The sequence below is a fragment of the Thermobia domestica genome, chromosome 1 (genome assembly GCF_964235325.1).
Source record: "Thermobia domestica chromosome 1, izTheDome1.hap1.1, whole genome shotgun sequence".
Lineage (NCBI taxonomy): Eukaryota > Metazoa > Arthropoda > Insecta > Zygentoma > Lepismatidae > Thermobia > Thermobia domestica.
The window spans coordinates 99,890,333-99,904,238 of record NC_137454.1 but is presented as its reverse complement, the minus strand read 5'-3'; the positions used below and the strand labels follow the sequence as shown (position 1 = coordinate 99,904,238).

The 13,906-nt window shown below is 37.7% G+C and overlaps 1 protein-coding gene across 1 annotated transcript in view; it reads left to right on the top strand.

The window, feature by feature from the left end:
- LOC145687658 (annulin-like) overlaps positions 1-13,906 on the top strand; it is a 113,805-nt gene that overhangs the window by 57,663 nt on the left and 42,236 nt on the right. Inside the window, exon 5 of the mRNA XM_081761122.1 lies at positions 13,714-13,858. Within this exon, the coding sequence (XP_081617248.1) occupies positions 13,714-13,858 (145 nt within the window). The remainder of the gene's footprint in view (positions 1-13,713; positions 13,859-13,906) is intronic.

Genomic DNA, 13,906 nt, shown 5'->3' with positions numbered 1-13,906 from the left:
AGAGATAAGAAAGGATCTTTTGAAACGTATCCTAAGGTGAATTTATTTTTTTTCCCGCCCAGAATTCGAAATCTCTGATGTTAGAAAGATGAAACTCGACATATAAACTTCTCATTATAAAATGACTAAATACACTTTTAAGAGTTTTCGTTAGTTTCGTTCCGAAAGGGAGAATTTCTATAATATTCACATTTACGATCCGTTATTCAGAAAATTTCCAATGTGAGAATTTGTTTAACATGAGATGTGAAATCCGGTACATAAATTATTAATTAAAATTGTGGGATACGTGTTTCAGTGTACCTGAAAAAATTCCACTCCTATGGCGAGACTGGGGAGCAATTTCTTTAATATCCAAATATCCGATTATTTGTTTAGAAAATGCAAAGTGTGAGGATTTTCTTAGGTTGCAGATGTGAAATTCGGTATATACTTGTAAGTTCTTCATTAAAAATGAGTGAAAAAGTATTGAACCATCTTCGAAAATTCCACTTCTAGACAGGGAAAGGAAACAAAATTTCTGCAATATTAAAATTTTCGGTTTTATGCTAATTAAGTCTTATTCTTTTCGTATGAGAAACAGATACATTCATTTATATCATATTTGGGTCAATCCATACGAAGTGGTCCAGAGGTGGTTGCTCGACCATCTCCAAAAATTATAAAAAATTGAGTGTGACGAACCTTGTGTATGAGAAGGTCAATAACGCTATTCATGTTGTCCTATGTACAGGTGTTCATGAATGACGGCCATATTTGTTGTCGATGGAGTGCCATTTTTTGCATTTGCAAGCGTTTACGAAAACTACAGTTGCTCATGATGTACGTATCAGACAAACTCCAAACAAAAACAAATGTTAAGAGGAGAGACTGAGGTACACGGAGAACATATACTTGCTTCTAAATAACTATTGCAGGGTTGCAAACCAACACATGAAATCACGAGGAAAAGTACAGACAACTACACTTTTAAAGGGGCTGTATTTTGGAATGGCATAAACGGGGGGGGGGTCATAAGTTTTGTGCTGAACACTATTGCATGTAAAGAGTCTGCAGAAATATCCACAGCTATGATACTACTGGCTTCGTAGATTTATGGGGGTTCGAAAGTTGAAGTTTGTCATTTTGATGCCATGCTTGGGGCGTAATATCTCAAGAGGGCAAAGTGCTAAAAATGGCTACTTAGGCCACAAAGTAATTCCGTGTGTGAATAAACTATTGTAAAAAAAAATAATGATTGATATTACATGGAGAAAAAAGTGAGGACATAGTAAAACGCGAAGAAAACGCACGTGACGATGGTTGTAGCCCGGAAAAATTTTAATATTTTGATATGTTTCATGCTAGATTTAAAAAATTACGCATGGTTCAGCAATTAGGCCCACTTTTATTTCTGTTCAGTTGTGCAAAAGCTTGCGAGTGGCGTTTGTTCCATCTTTCTAGCTCCATGATCATTGCCACGTCTACAGAATGGACAATTTAACTTGACCATCCGCTATAACGGAGAAACCAAAAGACAGAGAAAACCGAAACTTTGCACGAAGCAACTATAAAAAGGGGGGACATATTTGTATGTATTAAACAGACTCAAAACAGTGTTACCAACCCAATATAAAGTTATATTTTTTCAAATGGCACTACGTCATATTATTACATATTCCAAATTAACGTGTCGAACGTAAATTTAAAATACCACTTATATTATTCAGTGTTGCAAACTAAGGATGTTATAATATCAAAAATATCCAAAGTTCGGAAACCTCTATCGCAAATACAGTATAACGGGGATGCACAGAATAATGCACATCGAAAGTACTTTAGTGTTGGATATCATGGTCATGGCATGACTTGTTTCGAACGAATAGGAACAAAGTTACCAGGGCTTGAAAATTTTAATTTCTTTTGAAAGCATTTATTTGGAAAAAATGCTAAGATAAGTATCATATCTAGTTACTTGTATGGTTTGTAACGGATGTGTAAATTTTTTGCCGTTTACAGCACTTCGATATCTCAAACCGTTTCAGAGATATGATAAACATTGCTGAAGTTTGCACCACTGCTTAAATCGTGTAATTGCGAGAACTTGCTGTAATTACAGCTACTAAAAGCTATTGCTGTATTGCTATAGAAGAGAAAAGAAACAAGAATCATTTTAAATGTTTTCCACAATACGTCATTTTCAGCAGGATAGGATAGATAGGTGTAACGAAACCTTGTGAACACATTAACTTCCGTAACTGGGATTGGATTTCAATGATACTTTGCTGATACATTTAGTGTCTTAATACCGCGGTCCAGTTCGACGATGGGTGTCGTGGGTGCAAAGAGGAGCTAACCCTCTTACCATACAGAAGTGGCCATGGAGCTAGAAAGACGGTACAAAGGCCACTCGCAATATTTTCCACAACTGAAACAAACAAAGCGGACGTAATTGCTGAACCATTCGTAGTTTTTGAGATTTAGCATGACACATATCAAAACATTTAAAATTTTTCGGGCTGCGAGCATCGTCACGCGCGTGCTTTCTTCGCGTTATTACCATGTCCTCACTTTTTTCTCCATGTAATATCAGTCATGATTTTTTTGTAATAGTTCATTCACATACAGAATTACTTTGTGGCCTAAGTAGCAATTTTTAGCACTTTGCCCTCCTCAGATATTACGCCCCAAACATGGCATCCAAATCACAAACTTCAACTTTCGGACCCCGATAAATCTACGATGCCAGTAGTATTATAACTGTGGATATTTCTGCAGACTCTTTACATGCAATAGTGTTCAGCACAAAACTTACTAACCCCCCAGTTTATACCATTCCAAAATACAACACCTTTAAAAGTGTAATTTTTTTGCACTTTTTCTCGTGATTTCATGTATTGGTTTGCAATCCTGCATATGTATTTAGAAGTAAGAGTATATGTTCCTCATGTACCTATCTCTCCTCTAAGCATTCGTTTTTGTTTGGAGTTCGTCTGATACGTACGTCCTGAGTAACTGTATTTTTCGTAAATGCTTGCGAATGCAGGAAATGGCACTCCATTCAAGGTTCATCACACTCAAAGTTTTGTAATTTTCGGAGATGGTCGAGGAACCATTTTCCTCATCTTTGGACAACTTCAGATGGATTAACCCATTTTTATGTTTGATTTTGTCGTTCGAAGAAAGTATCGTTTGAAATAAGCATGGAACATCATTCACATGCAAAAGAATGTTCAATAAGCCATATGGATTTTGCTCACCATTATGTACACTTATGTAATAACTTGGCATAGCGTTATTTAAAAACTAGTAAGTTACAAGTAAGTCGTCAACACTACATTACATATGGCGCTTAAATAATACTTACAGTGAGTCTGTATATTATATAGTACGTAGTTTTTTATTGATTGGTTACTGCAATTGAACATATTTTGATGTGTATAACACATCTTTCTCATTGAAATGATCTCACTCAATGCTTACTTGTTTTGATATTGGGTGAACTACGTTAGTAGAATGATAGACACGATCTCATAGCAAGCTGAGCTTATAGATATTCCTCGACAATTATTGCATATTTTCCCTCCTTTCTTACCCGTATGTTGCACCATTATCCGTGTAACGTGGGTTCCTGTCACCACGGCATGGTGCGTCCTCAGGTTGCGGATCGAGGAGAAGGCCTCTAGATATAGAGGTTAGCTGCGAATATACTGAATAAGCAGTCGCGGACAGACGACTAGGAGTGGTCCTCCAGCTTGGGGGTTTGGGTAAGGCTAACACCCTCATCCTGTAAAAAAAAGGTACTTGTTCAGAAACATTCACAAAAGACTCGGACAAGGACTGATAACTTGGCACGACATCAGCAAAAGAAAATGGACATGAGATTTGGAACATGGAATATTAGAAGTCTTTATAGGGCAGGCGCGTTAAAATCTGTAACGAGTGAGTTAGAGAAATACAGGATGGACTTAGTAGGAGTTCAGGAAGTTAGGTGGGAAGGAAATGGATCTGAGAATTCCGGAAATTTTACGTTCTTTTACGGGGAAGGAAATAAAAATCACCAGTTAGGAACAGGGTTTTTCGTTCACAAACGAATATTACCAGCAATTAAACGGGTTGAATTTGTTACTGACAGACTTTCTTTTATTACTCTTAAGGGACGGTGGTGTGATATTATTGTTTTAAATGTACATGCTCCAACTGAAGATAAGGATGACGATATAAAAGACAGTTTTTACGAAGAAGTGGAACGGATATTTGACCAACTCCCGCGATACCATATGAAGATCCTATTAGGGGATTTCAATGCGAAGGTAGGACGAGAGGATATTTTCAAACCGATTATAGGGAACGAAAGTTTGCATAAGGAAAGTAATGACAACGGTGTTAGACTCGTGAACTTTGCAACATCCAAAAACCTAATCGTGAAGAGTACAAAATTCCCACATCGCGACGTTCATAAATACACTTGGACATCACCAGACGGAAAAACACATAATCAGATTGATCACGTTTTAGTAGATAGAAGAAGACAATCTAGCATAATTGACGTCCGGTCGTTTAGAGGGGCTGATTGTGACACTGATCACTACCTGGTAGCAGCGATAATACGGGAGGGATTATCGTTGAATAAAGGTAATACTCAATGTCCGAAAACGGAGAGATTTAATTTAAAGAAATTAGAAGAGAGCCAGGTAAGAGAGGAATACCAGATTGAAGTTTCGAATAGATTCTCGGTTTTAGAAGACTCGGAGTGCACTAGTGTTGAGGATACTTGGATTGAAATTAGAGATAACATTAAAAGTTCAGCAATAGAAAAATTGGGACACGCGGAAATACGTAGGAACAAACCATGGTTCGACCAAGAATGCATTAAACTAGCAGAGAAGAGAAAACAGGCAAAATTACGCTGGCTACAAAATCCGAATGAAATAACTACACAAAATTTCGCAGATATCAGGCGGGAAACTTCCAAAACTTTTAGAACAAAGAAACGGGATTTTTTGAAAGCTAAAATTAAGAAACTTGAAGATAATAGTAAAAATAAAAATATTCGGGACATGTATAAGGGGATCAGCGAATTTAAGAAAGGCTATCAACCTCGTGCTTATATATTAAAGAAATCTGACGGAACAGTTCTCACTGATACGGATAGTCTCTTAAATAGATGGAAAGATTTCTTTAACGATTTGCTGAACACGCAGCCAAAAACTAATGTGCGTGGAGAAAAGGAGATACACACCGCAGAACCGTATATTCCAGAACCCAATCGAATAGAAGTGGAAGCCGCTATAAAGAAATTAAAGAAACACAAATCTCCGGGTGTTGATGAAATTCCGGCTGAGTTAATTTTAGCTGGAGGCGAAAAATTGTGGAACAAGATACACAAACTCATTCTCCTTATCTGGAACAAGGAAGAATTGCCACAAGAGTGGAAAGAGTCAATCATTGTTCCAATTCACAAGAAAGGCGACAAAACTGACTGTAATAATTATCGAGGCATTTCTCTTCTGTCAACATCCTATAAAATCCTTTCAAATATTCTGTTAGCAAGATTGACCCCATACGCAGATGAAATTATTGTAGATTATCAGTGCGGATTTAGACGAAATCGATCAACTATCGACCAAATATTTACCATTCGCCAAATACTCGAAAAGAAGTGGGAATACAATACCCCGGTACATCAACTATTTATTGATTTCAGAAAGGCTTACGACTCGGTTAGGAGAGAAACATTATACAACGTTCTTACAGAGCTTGGAATACCGAGAAAGCTAATTAGATTAATTAAGATATGTTTAAGTGAATCCCAAAGTAAAGTCCGGGTAGGAAAATTTTTGTGCACGAGCTTCCACGTCGAAAATGGCCTGAAACAAGGAGATGCGTTGTCGCCATTATTATTTAACTTTGTGCTGGAATACGCCATAAGGAAAATCAAAGATAGCAACCAGGGCCTAGAGTTGAACGGCATTCACCAGGTTATGGCATATGCTGATGATGTAAATTTAATAGGGGATGATAGGAGAACAGTAGAAATAAATGCAGAGATCTTATTAAACGCTTGCAGGAACATGGGTTTAGAAGTAAATGCAGAGAAAACTAAATACATGGAAGTGCGTCGGGACCGTAATACGGCAAATTGTGGAGGCGTTAAAATATTAAATAATACTTTTGATAAAGTGGATACTTTCAAATATTTAGGATCAATATTAACAGACGAAAATCATATTCACGAAGAAATTAAATGTCGACTAAAAGCAGGGAATTCGTGTTACTATTCGGTTCAAAATCTCTTGTCGTCGCGAATTCTGTCGAGGAATTTGAAGCTTAAAATATATAAAACGTTAATCATGCCTGTTGTTCTGTATGGTTGCGAAACATGGTCGCTCACTCTGAGGGAAGAACATAGACTGAAAGTATTTGAGAACAGGATCCTGAGAAGAATATTCGGACCCAAGAGGAACGAGAATGGGGAATGGCGGAAGCTTCATAACGAGGAACTACATAGTTTATACGGTTTACCCAACATTGTTAGGGTCGTCAAGTCTAGGAGGCTTAGGTGGGCAGGTCATGTAGCTAGAATGGAAGAAAGTAGAAACGCTTTCAAAGTCTTGACTGGTAGACCCATAGGAAAACGACCATTAGGAAGACCTAGGCGCAGATGGGAGGATAATATTAAGATGGATCTCGCAGAGATAGGAATACAAAGTAGAAACTGGATCCAATTAGCTAAGGATAGAAGTCAGTGGAGAGCTTTTGTGAACGCGGCACTGAACCTCCGGGTTCCATAGGCCATAGAGTTAGTTAGTTATGTTGCACCATTATATAGTTCTCCGACTTCACAGAAATTTCTTCATTTTGCTATCTATATTATAAAATTGAAAGTGACTCTCTTGAACCGGCCGACCAATCTCGATCAAATTTTCAATGTAGATGCGGTTCTGGCCTGAAAGTGTTTTTAGCTATTTACTTTGACGATAGAACTTAGGTGAGCGGGAGGAGGGGGTCATAGAAAAAATAAATAAAACTTAATAACTTTTGAACCACCCAACCGATCTTGATCAAATTTTCAATGTAGATGAAGTTCGGGACTGGGATGATTTTTATAATTTCACTTTGACGGAGCAACGTAAGGAGTGGTGGAGGGGGAGATATAAAAATCAATAAATATAAAAATAAAAGTGACTATGTTCGTGAATTAATTACTTTTGAACTATGCGATCGATCTCAATCAAATTTTCAACATATATGAATATGAAACCTGGGAAGTTTTTTATCATTTCATTTTGACAGTAGATCTTAGGGGAGGGAGAGGGGAGGAGGGGGGAATATATGAAAATGAATAAAACTTAATAACTCTTGAAAACCCGACCGATCTCGATCAAACTTTCAACATAGATAAGGTTCGGGCCTGGGATGTTTTCTTCAGTTCATTTTTATAGTGCAACGAAAGGGAGGGGGAGATATATGTGTAAAAAAAAAAGTTAAAATAAAAGTGACTGTCTTTGTAATTTCATCACGCTTAAACCACCCGACCGATTTTTAAAAAAATTCAACATAGATGAGGTTCGGACCTGAGGTGGTTTTTATCATATCACTTTAACGGTAGAACTTAGGGGCGGGAGAGGAGAGGAGAGAAATCTAGAAAAATAAATAAAACTTAATAACTCTTGAACTACCAGACCGATCTTGATCAAACTTTCAACATAGATAAGGTTCGGGCCTGGGATGTTTTCGTTATTTCACTTTTACGGTGAAACCTAGGGGAGGGGGAGGAGGGAGATATATGTAAAAAGAATGAAAATAAAAGTGACTGTCTTTGTGACTTCATCCCGTTTTAACCACAGGATCTATCTTAATCAAATTTTCAATATGGATGAAGTTCGGACCTGGGGTGGTTCTAGTGATGAACGCAAGAGTCTTCGTCTTGCAGTTTTTGCAAGAGTATTGCATGTAAGACCAAGACCAAGACCAGGTATTCCGATGCAAGACCAAGAGCAAGACCAAGGGGTGCAAGACCAAGACCAAGACCATACCTGCAAGACCAAGACTCTTGCGCAAGAGTCTTGCACAAATACCGGTACTACTTGAATTTATAGAATGTAAAATGGGGAAAAAATCGTTACATCTTTCACTTGAATTGCTTAGCTTCAGTGAAAATATAGCTGGAGTGATTATGTTTCCAGTAGTTTATGCAATCCGTGTGAGTCGATCTGTCCCTTTAGCATATAGCTACAGTTTTCTGAATCCGTTGTACGCGTTTTCTGTAGTTATTACTCGTTTTCAAGCCACACAGGTGTCATTCTAATTAAAGCATGTTGCACATAAAGAAATGTGTCATTGGTGCTGGATTACGATGTATTCCTGCGTTTTTAAATAATGAGGATTACTTATCGGGAAATCAGACACTATTCTACGTGTGTGTTATCTGGAATACACTTAAACCTTTGACCTTCGAGCTGGTAAAATTTATCGGCTCGTCCTAGCCAAAGAAAGATTTGGACTGCTTTGCCTCAAGCAATCTACTGACGAAACTCTACAAACATCCAGTAAGAAGGAATTTGCAAAATAAAAGCAGCAAATGGCGAGCGCAAAAAGTAAATTTCATGCGTAGTTCAAAGTTGTTGCGGGAAGTGGGGGGTATCCCTATGGGCAGGGTCGGATCAAGGGGGGTCTTAGAGGGCTATAGCCCCTGACCTCCAGGTGGACAGGGGCCTCGACTCTGATCAAAATATCAATTGGCTATCTAAAAAGAATCATGAAGATTCAATCATCATCATAAAATATGACCAAAAATATGAGACATATTCTCTTAACTTTCCTTCTGTACTTTCACAGAAATATATTTAGGTGAAGTCAGCAGGGGCCACATATTTTTTTCTACCCCGGGCTTCCAGATGGGTTAATCCAGCCCTGCCTATGAGTTACCGTAAAACGGGGCTACTTTGACAGGTTTTGGAATAGTTTAGATGTGTACACGGGACACTTTCTGCAACCAATGAATGATACTATTCTCATCATAACAATAGGTATCTAGGCTATCATATCCACTACTAAACCTAAGTCTCTACAAGTAAGTTTAGGCGGGAATAAATTAAGAAATACCGGTCAAAGTTACTCAACGTATGGAGTTATTTTGACATGGAATTTATGTAAAGTGTATAAAACACGGTTTTGGTCATGTGTAAGATACGGTATGCTGTATACTTGATAAGCACGAAATCTTTATTTTGTTGTGGTACATCATTATACACCACTATACAAGTTTTTCTAAAGCTTTACTTTTAACATCTTTTACTTTGAACATTACGGTGCTTTACCTTACATTCTTAATTTATTTTTTACTCTACTTTACTTTTAACATAATTACATATGTACCGGTATGTTATCTTTACATGTAACAATGGAAAGAAAAACCTTAGTCGCCAACATCACAGTCGTAACAAGCATACTGAGGATTTTTTGATCCACCATTACAAAACCCACACACCCATTTTTTGCACAGGACACATTAAATCCACTTTCTTCCACCCTTCCACAACACGTTGATATATATCGTCAGAGTGCGAATTAGATTATTCATTTTTTGGGGGAATAAACAGTGGTGGATCTAGAAGTCCTTATATTATATATTGGGGGACAGGAAGGATATTGAGAGGGGGTAGAAATACAATGGGAGAAATCCCTCATCCCTCCGGTAATTCGCACCGTGGACACCATATCAGCCTTTATCTATGAAAGTATATGCAACAATTCTCACAGGAAGCACGAATTGCTCATCTGTCAAAGTAGCCCCACTCTATGTCAAAGTAACCCTATGTCAAAGTAGCCCCGTTTTACGGTATTCAAAAATGCAAAATATTGAAGAATAAAGTGGCAATAAAAATGAAAAACAGAAACACTTCAGGACTTAAAAAAAAAAAAAAAAAAACTTTTATCAGTGCATAACAACGAAGCGCAGGAACTATTTCCATTAAAGCAGCAGTAAACTCAAACTATTGAAGATTTCTTTAAACCTGGTTTGATTATAATAAATATTGTTTTATTTTTTTCTCTCTTTTTTAACGAATATTGCTAACCATATAATAATAATAATAATAATAATAATAATAATAATAATAATAATAATAATAATAATAATAATAATAATAATAATAATAATAATAATAATAATAATAATAATAACCATCATCATCATCATCATAGCTATTCTGTCATTATTGGCAGGTCACTTGCTCCAACTGAGAAACCTCGATGTACTGTGGTCCTCAGCTAGTCTCTTCATCTTGGCGTAGCAATTTTCTGTTTTATTATCTTCCTTGAACTACAGTCTTCTTTACCTCTCCCTCTCTTTCCTTTTACCATACCCTCTAACACGTCCCTCATAATACAGTTCCTGCTCAGCCAATGTCCAAACCAGTTCCTCTTCCTCCTGTTAATTATATTTAAAATTCTTTTTTCTAGCCTACTGCTACTATTTGTAACACTTTCTCATTCGTTTTCCGTTCAACCAAGCTGATTCTCTATTTTTTCTCCATGCCTAAGTTTCGAAAGCTTCCAATTTTTCATCGCTTTTGCTGACAAAAATTTCTTATTGTAGTGTTTAAATAAATATTATTACGTTCAATACCTACTTCTTGCAAGAGATGAGCAATCAAATTGTCAAACTTTGCCTCCTTTGGGCTTTAAACGCATATTTCAAACAGTTTCTCTCGGGAAATCTGAAGTGTCATTTTGGAAGAAATAAACGAAGACAAAAAAGTTCGCAAACATTCGCAAGATCTCTTTTGATATATAGAATCACAAATGTCCTAGCTATAATATTAGCACAAACACACCGCTGAAATCAGACAAATTAAAAACTAATACTTTCGCAACATATCCCTTATGATTTTTTACGTTACATACAAAATGCACATTTTGATGGACTTTAATGGGCTGAGAACTTCAACTTCTGTTCATCTAACACACCACTAAGTGTTACAAATTCACACGACAACTGCTTCAGTCCTTAACACTCAACAGACGAAGGACACAACTCAAGTAAACTTTTTGTTCTAATTTGACGCGGATGAAGCTGCCTAAAATGCAAACATATTAGTGAATGTTTGGCGTGCTCCTAGTACTGCGTCTAGTGGGGATTTGCTGAACTAACATCCTTTGCTTGAGAAGTAGACACCCTAGAAACGAAATAAAGCGCTCACCAGAAGGTCTCGTTAAATAGATATTTTGAACTTTTTCAATCTAGACTGCTGACATTTCACATTGTGGGGCGATTAGAATGTTCCCATTTTATATTGTGAACTATAAAGATAACCAAGGAAGTTCTGCTACTTTTTATGGAGGTCTGTGTTCAATTGGGCCTCCCCTCTCACTGTCAGTTGAATGCGAATAAAGATAAGGCGAAAGACCGTTGTTAGTGTGGGTATATCCAAAATACTACCTGACTGTGGAAGTTCTGTTACACTGTGAACTTGCGTAAGGACAGAGTGAACATGAGAACTCCACAGAGCGTCATAATTGCGTGTATGCTGTACGAGTTCAAACTGGGGCCAAACGCCGCTGCAGCGGAGCGGATGTGCCAGGCCTTTGGTGAGGGTGGCGTGACTACAGTGCAGCGGTGGTTTAACATGCTTAAGGACAGTGACGAAACACTCGAAGACGCACCATGTGCGGAAGACCAACACATGTACAAAATGAAGATCCTCAAGCAGTAATTGAGGCGAACAGTGGCCAGACATGTGAAAAACTGGGGCTACAATTCAGTGTGAGTAGAGAAACCATTCGGCAGCACCTTCATCAACTTGGGAAGCACTACAAGTTGTGTCAATGAGTCCCACATGACTTGACTCCGAGCCAGAAGGCAACGCGAGCAGATACCTGTGTTTCTTTGCTGTCTCGTCTGAGGGAGGAGTCATTTCTGGACAGAGTGTTGACATGTGATGAGAAGTGTGTCCTGTACGAAGCTTCACGGCGTCGTCGTCATTGGTTAGCATTCCATGAACCGGTTCCAAAACAGCCGAAACCAGCACTGCACCAGAAGAAGGTCCTCCTGTGTATTCAGTGGACTGCTCGAGGCATCGTGCATCAGGGATTTGCTATCAACTACTTAAAGCATCAATGCAGCAGTTGAGACGTGTTCAAGAAAACTCTAAACTCTGGAGCCAGCACTTATGAATCGCAAAGGGATCCTCCTGTTACAAGACGCTAAAAAGCACGTGGCTAGGATTAACCGGAACACTATTCTACGCCTTGGATGGGAAACACTATTGCATCTGCCATACTCCCAGGACATTGCATTGTCCGATTATCACACGTTCCATTCCTTGGGCAATCACTTTCGAGGACACCAGTTCAAATCCCTAGTAGAGGTGCAAAGTGTACTTGATACCTTCTTCGCTTCACGGTCTACCAAGTTCTGTCGCGATGGAATCCATGTCCTTCCAGAACGTTGGAAGAAAGTCGTCGATGCTGATGTAGACTATTTTCGATCTTCCAGTTACGTCTTAGGTGACATATCGATGTTTGAAAATGGTGTGTGAAAAAGCGACAGAACTTTCTTGGTTACCTTTAAACAACAACGTACTTGTACGACATCAATTTGGAGTTCCGTAAACTAAAGAGAAATTATTGTGCAGAATCTCTACGATAAAGACCAAATCTCATATACACATAGGTTTAAATAACCGAAACCATTTTGTAGGATTATTTCCTAGCGATACTAATGATTAATTGTAAAGTTACGTAAATGAACTGATTTCGTCCGAATAAAGTGCAGGACATAAGTTAGTTAAGAGGGTATTATCACCTTGGATATAAAAATATGTAACATATGAAATGATGTTAGTTACTTTTATAAATTTATACATTACTTAGTTACCTATATACATTTGGTTTGCGGTTGCATGTGCTACCTGAATCTATGTAGGTCTTTTGGGAAGTATTCAATATTTTTCACTTTTCCTACTTTAAATAGTTCCCCCAAGCCTGTCTTTAATGAATTTTTTTCATCCCACTCATCTAGAAACCTCGAGCTATTAAATCAAAATAAAAAAGTGCAATCTTTGAGTTTTACGTCCCACGGTTATGCCAGTTACGCTAAAGGAGACATTGATGATGAGTGATGAATAAAACGGTGGAATTAAGAAAGTGGGAGGAAACGGGAGAACCCGAGAAAATCCACGCAAACGGTGTTTGTCCACCACAAAGTTCACTTGGCGTGGGCTGGGATCGAACCCGGGACCCCAAGCACCAGAGGTGAACGCTCTACCACTGAGCCACCGCGACCCTATTTTAAATCAAGTGTGTACCTCTCTATGTAATTAATACTAGCGACTTTCTTGCTTTATATAGAGAGATTCGTAACAATTCACCTTTTTCAAAACCTATTTTCTCATTTACCTATCTTCTTTTGTATTAGTTCCTCGGAGATGTCAACGTGGGACAACATTTACTCATAAACTCTGTCAAATCTGCAATTATTTGAAGCACGTGATCTTACTAAAATAGATTTCAGTCAATTCGTTAGTTTTTTTTCTTTTTGTCGAAATTTACAATGATCATTTCCGTGTCTTCGCATATGAAACATTTGTAATAGATGTTCTACTGAATTTAAATTTAGAAATATAATGGAATTCCTTAGTATACCTTTCTACTCTTTTAAAAGAAGCAGGCAACTCGTTACTACCAGTATGCACACTACAATTTTATATTCCGTTTTTTTTCTTTCAGGAACTGAGGAAGAAGCAGAAGTTATGATTAGAGCCTTCAGAGAACATAATGAATATAGTCGATACTACCTTAATCAACAGTTCCACGATGTTGATTTTGATTTGAATCTTATTAATGATGACGTTGACATTGGTTCACCTTTCAGGTATGAAGTACTCTTTGTCTTATTAACATACTTTTAGATGTAATGATA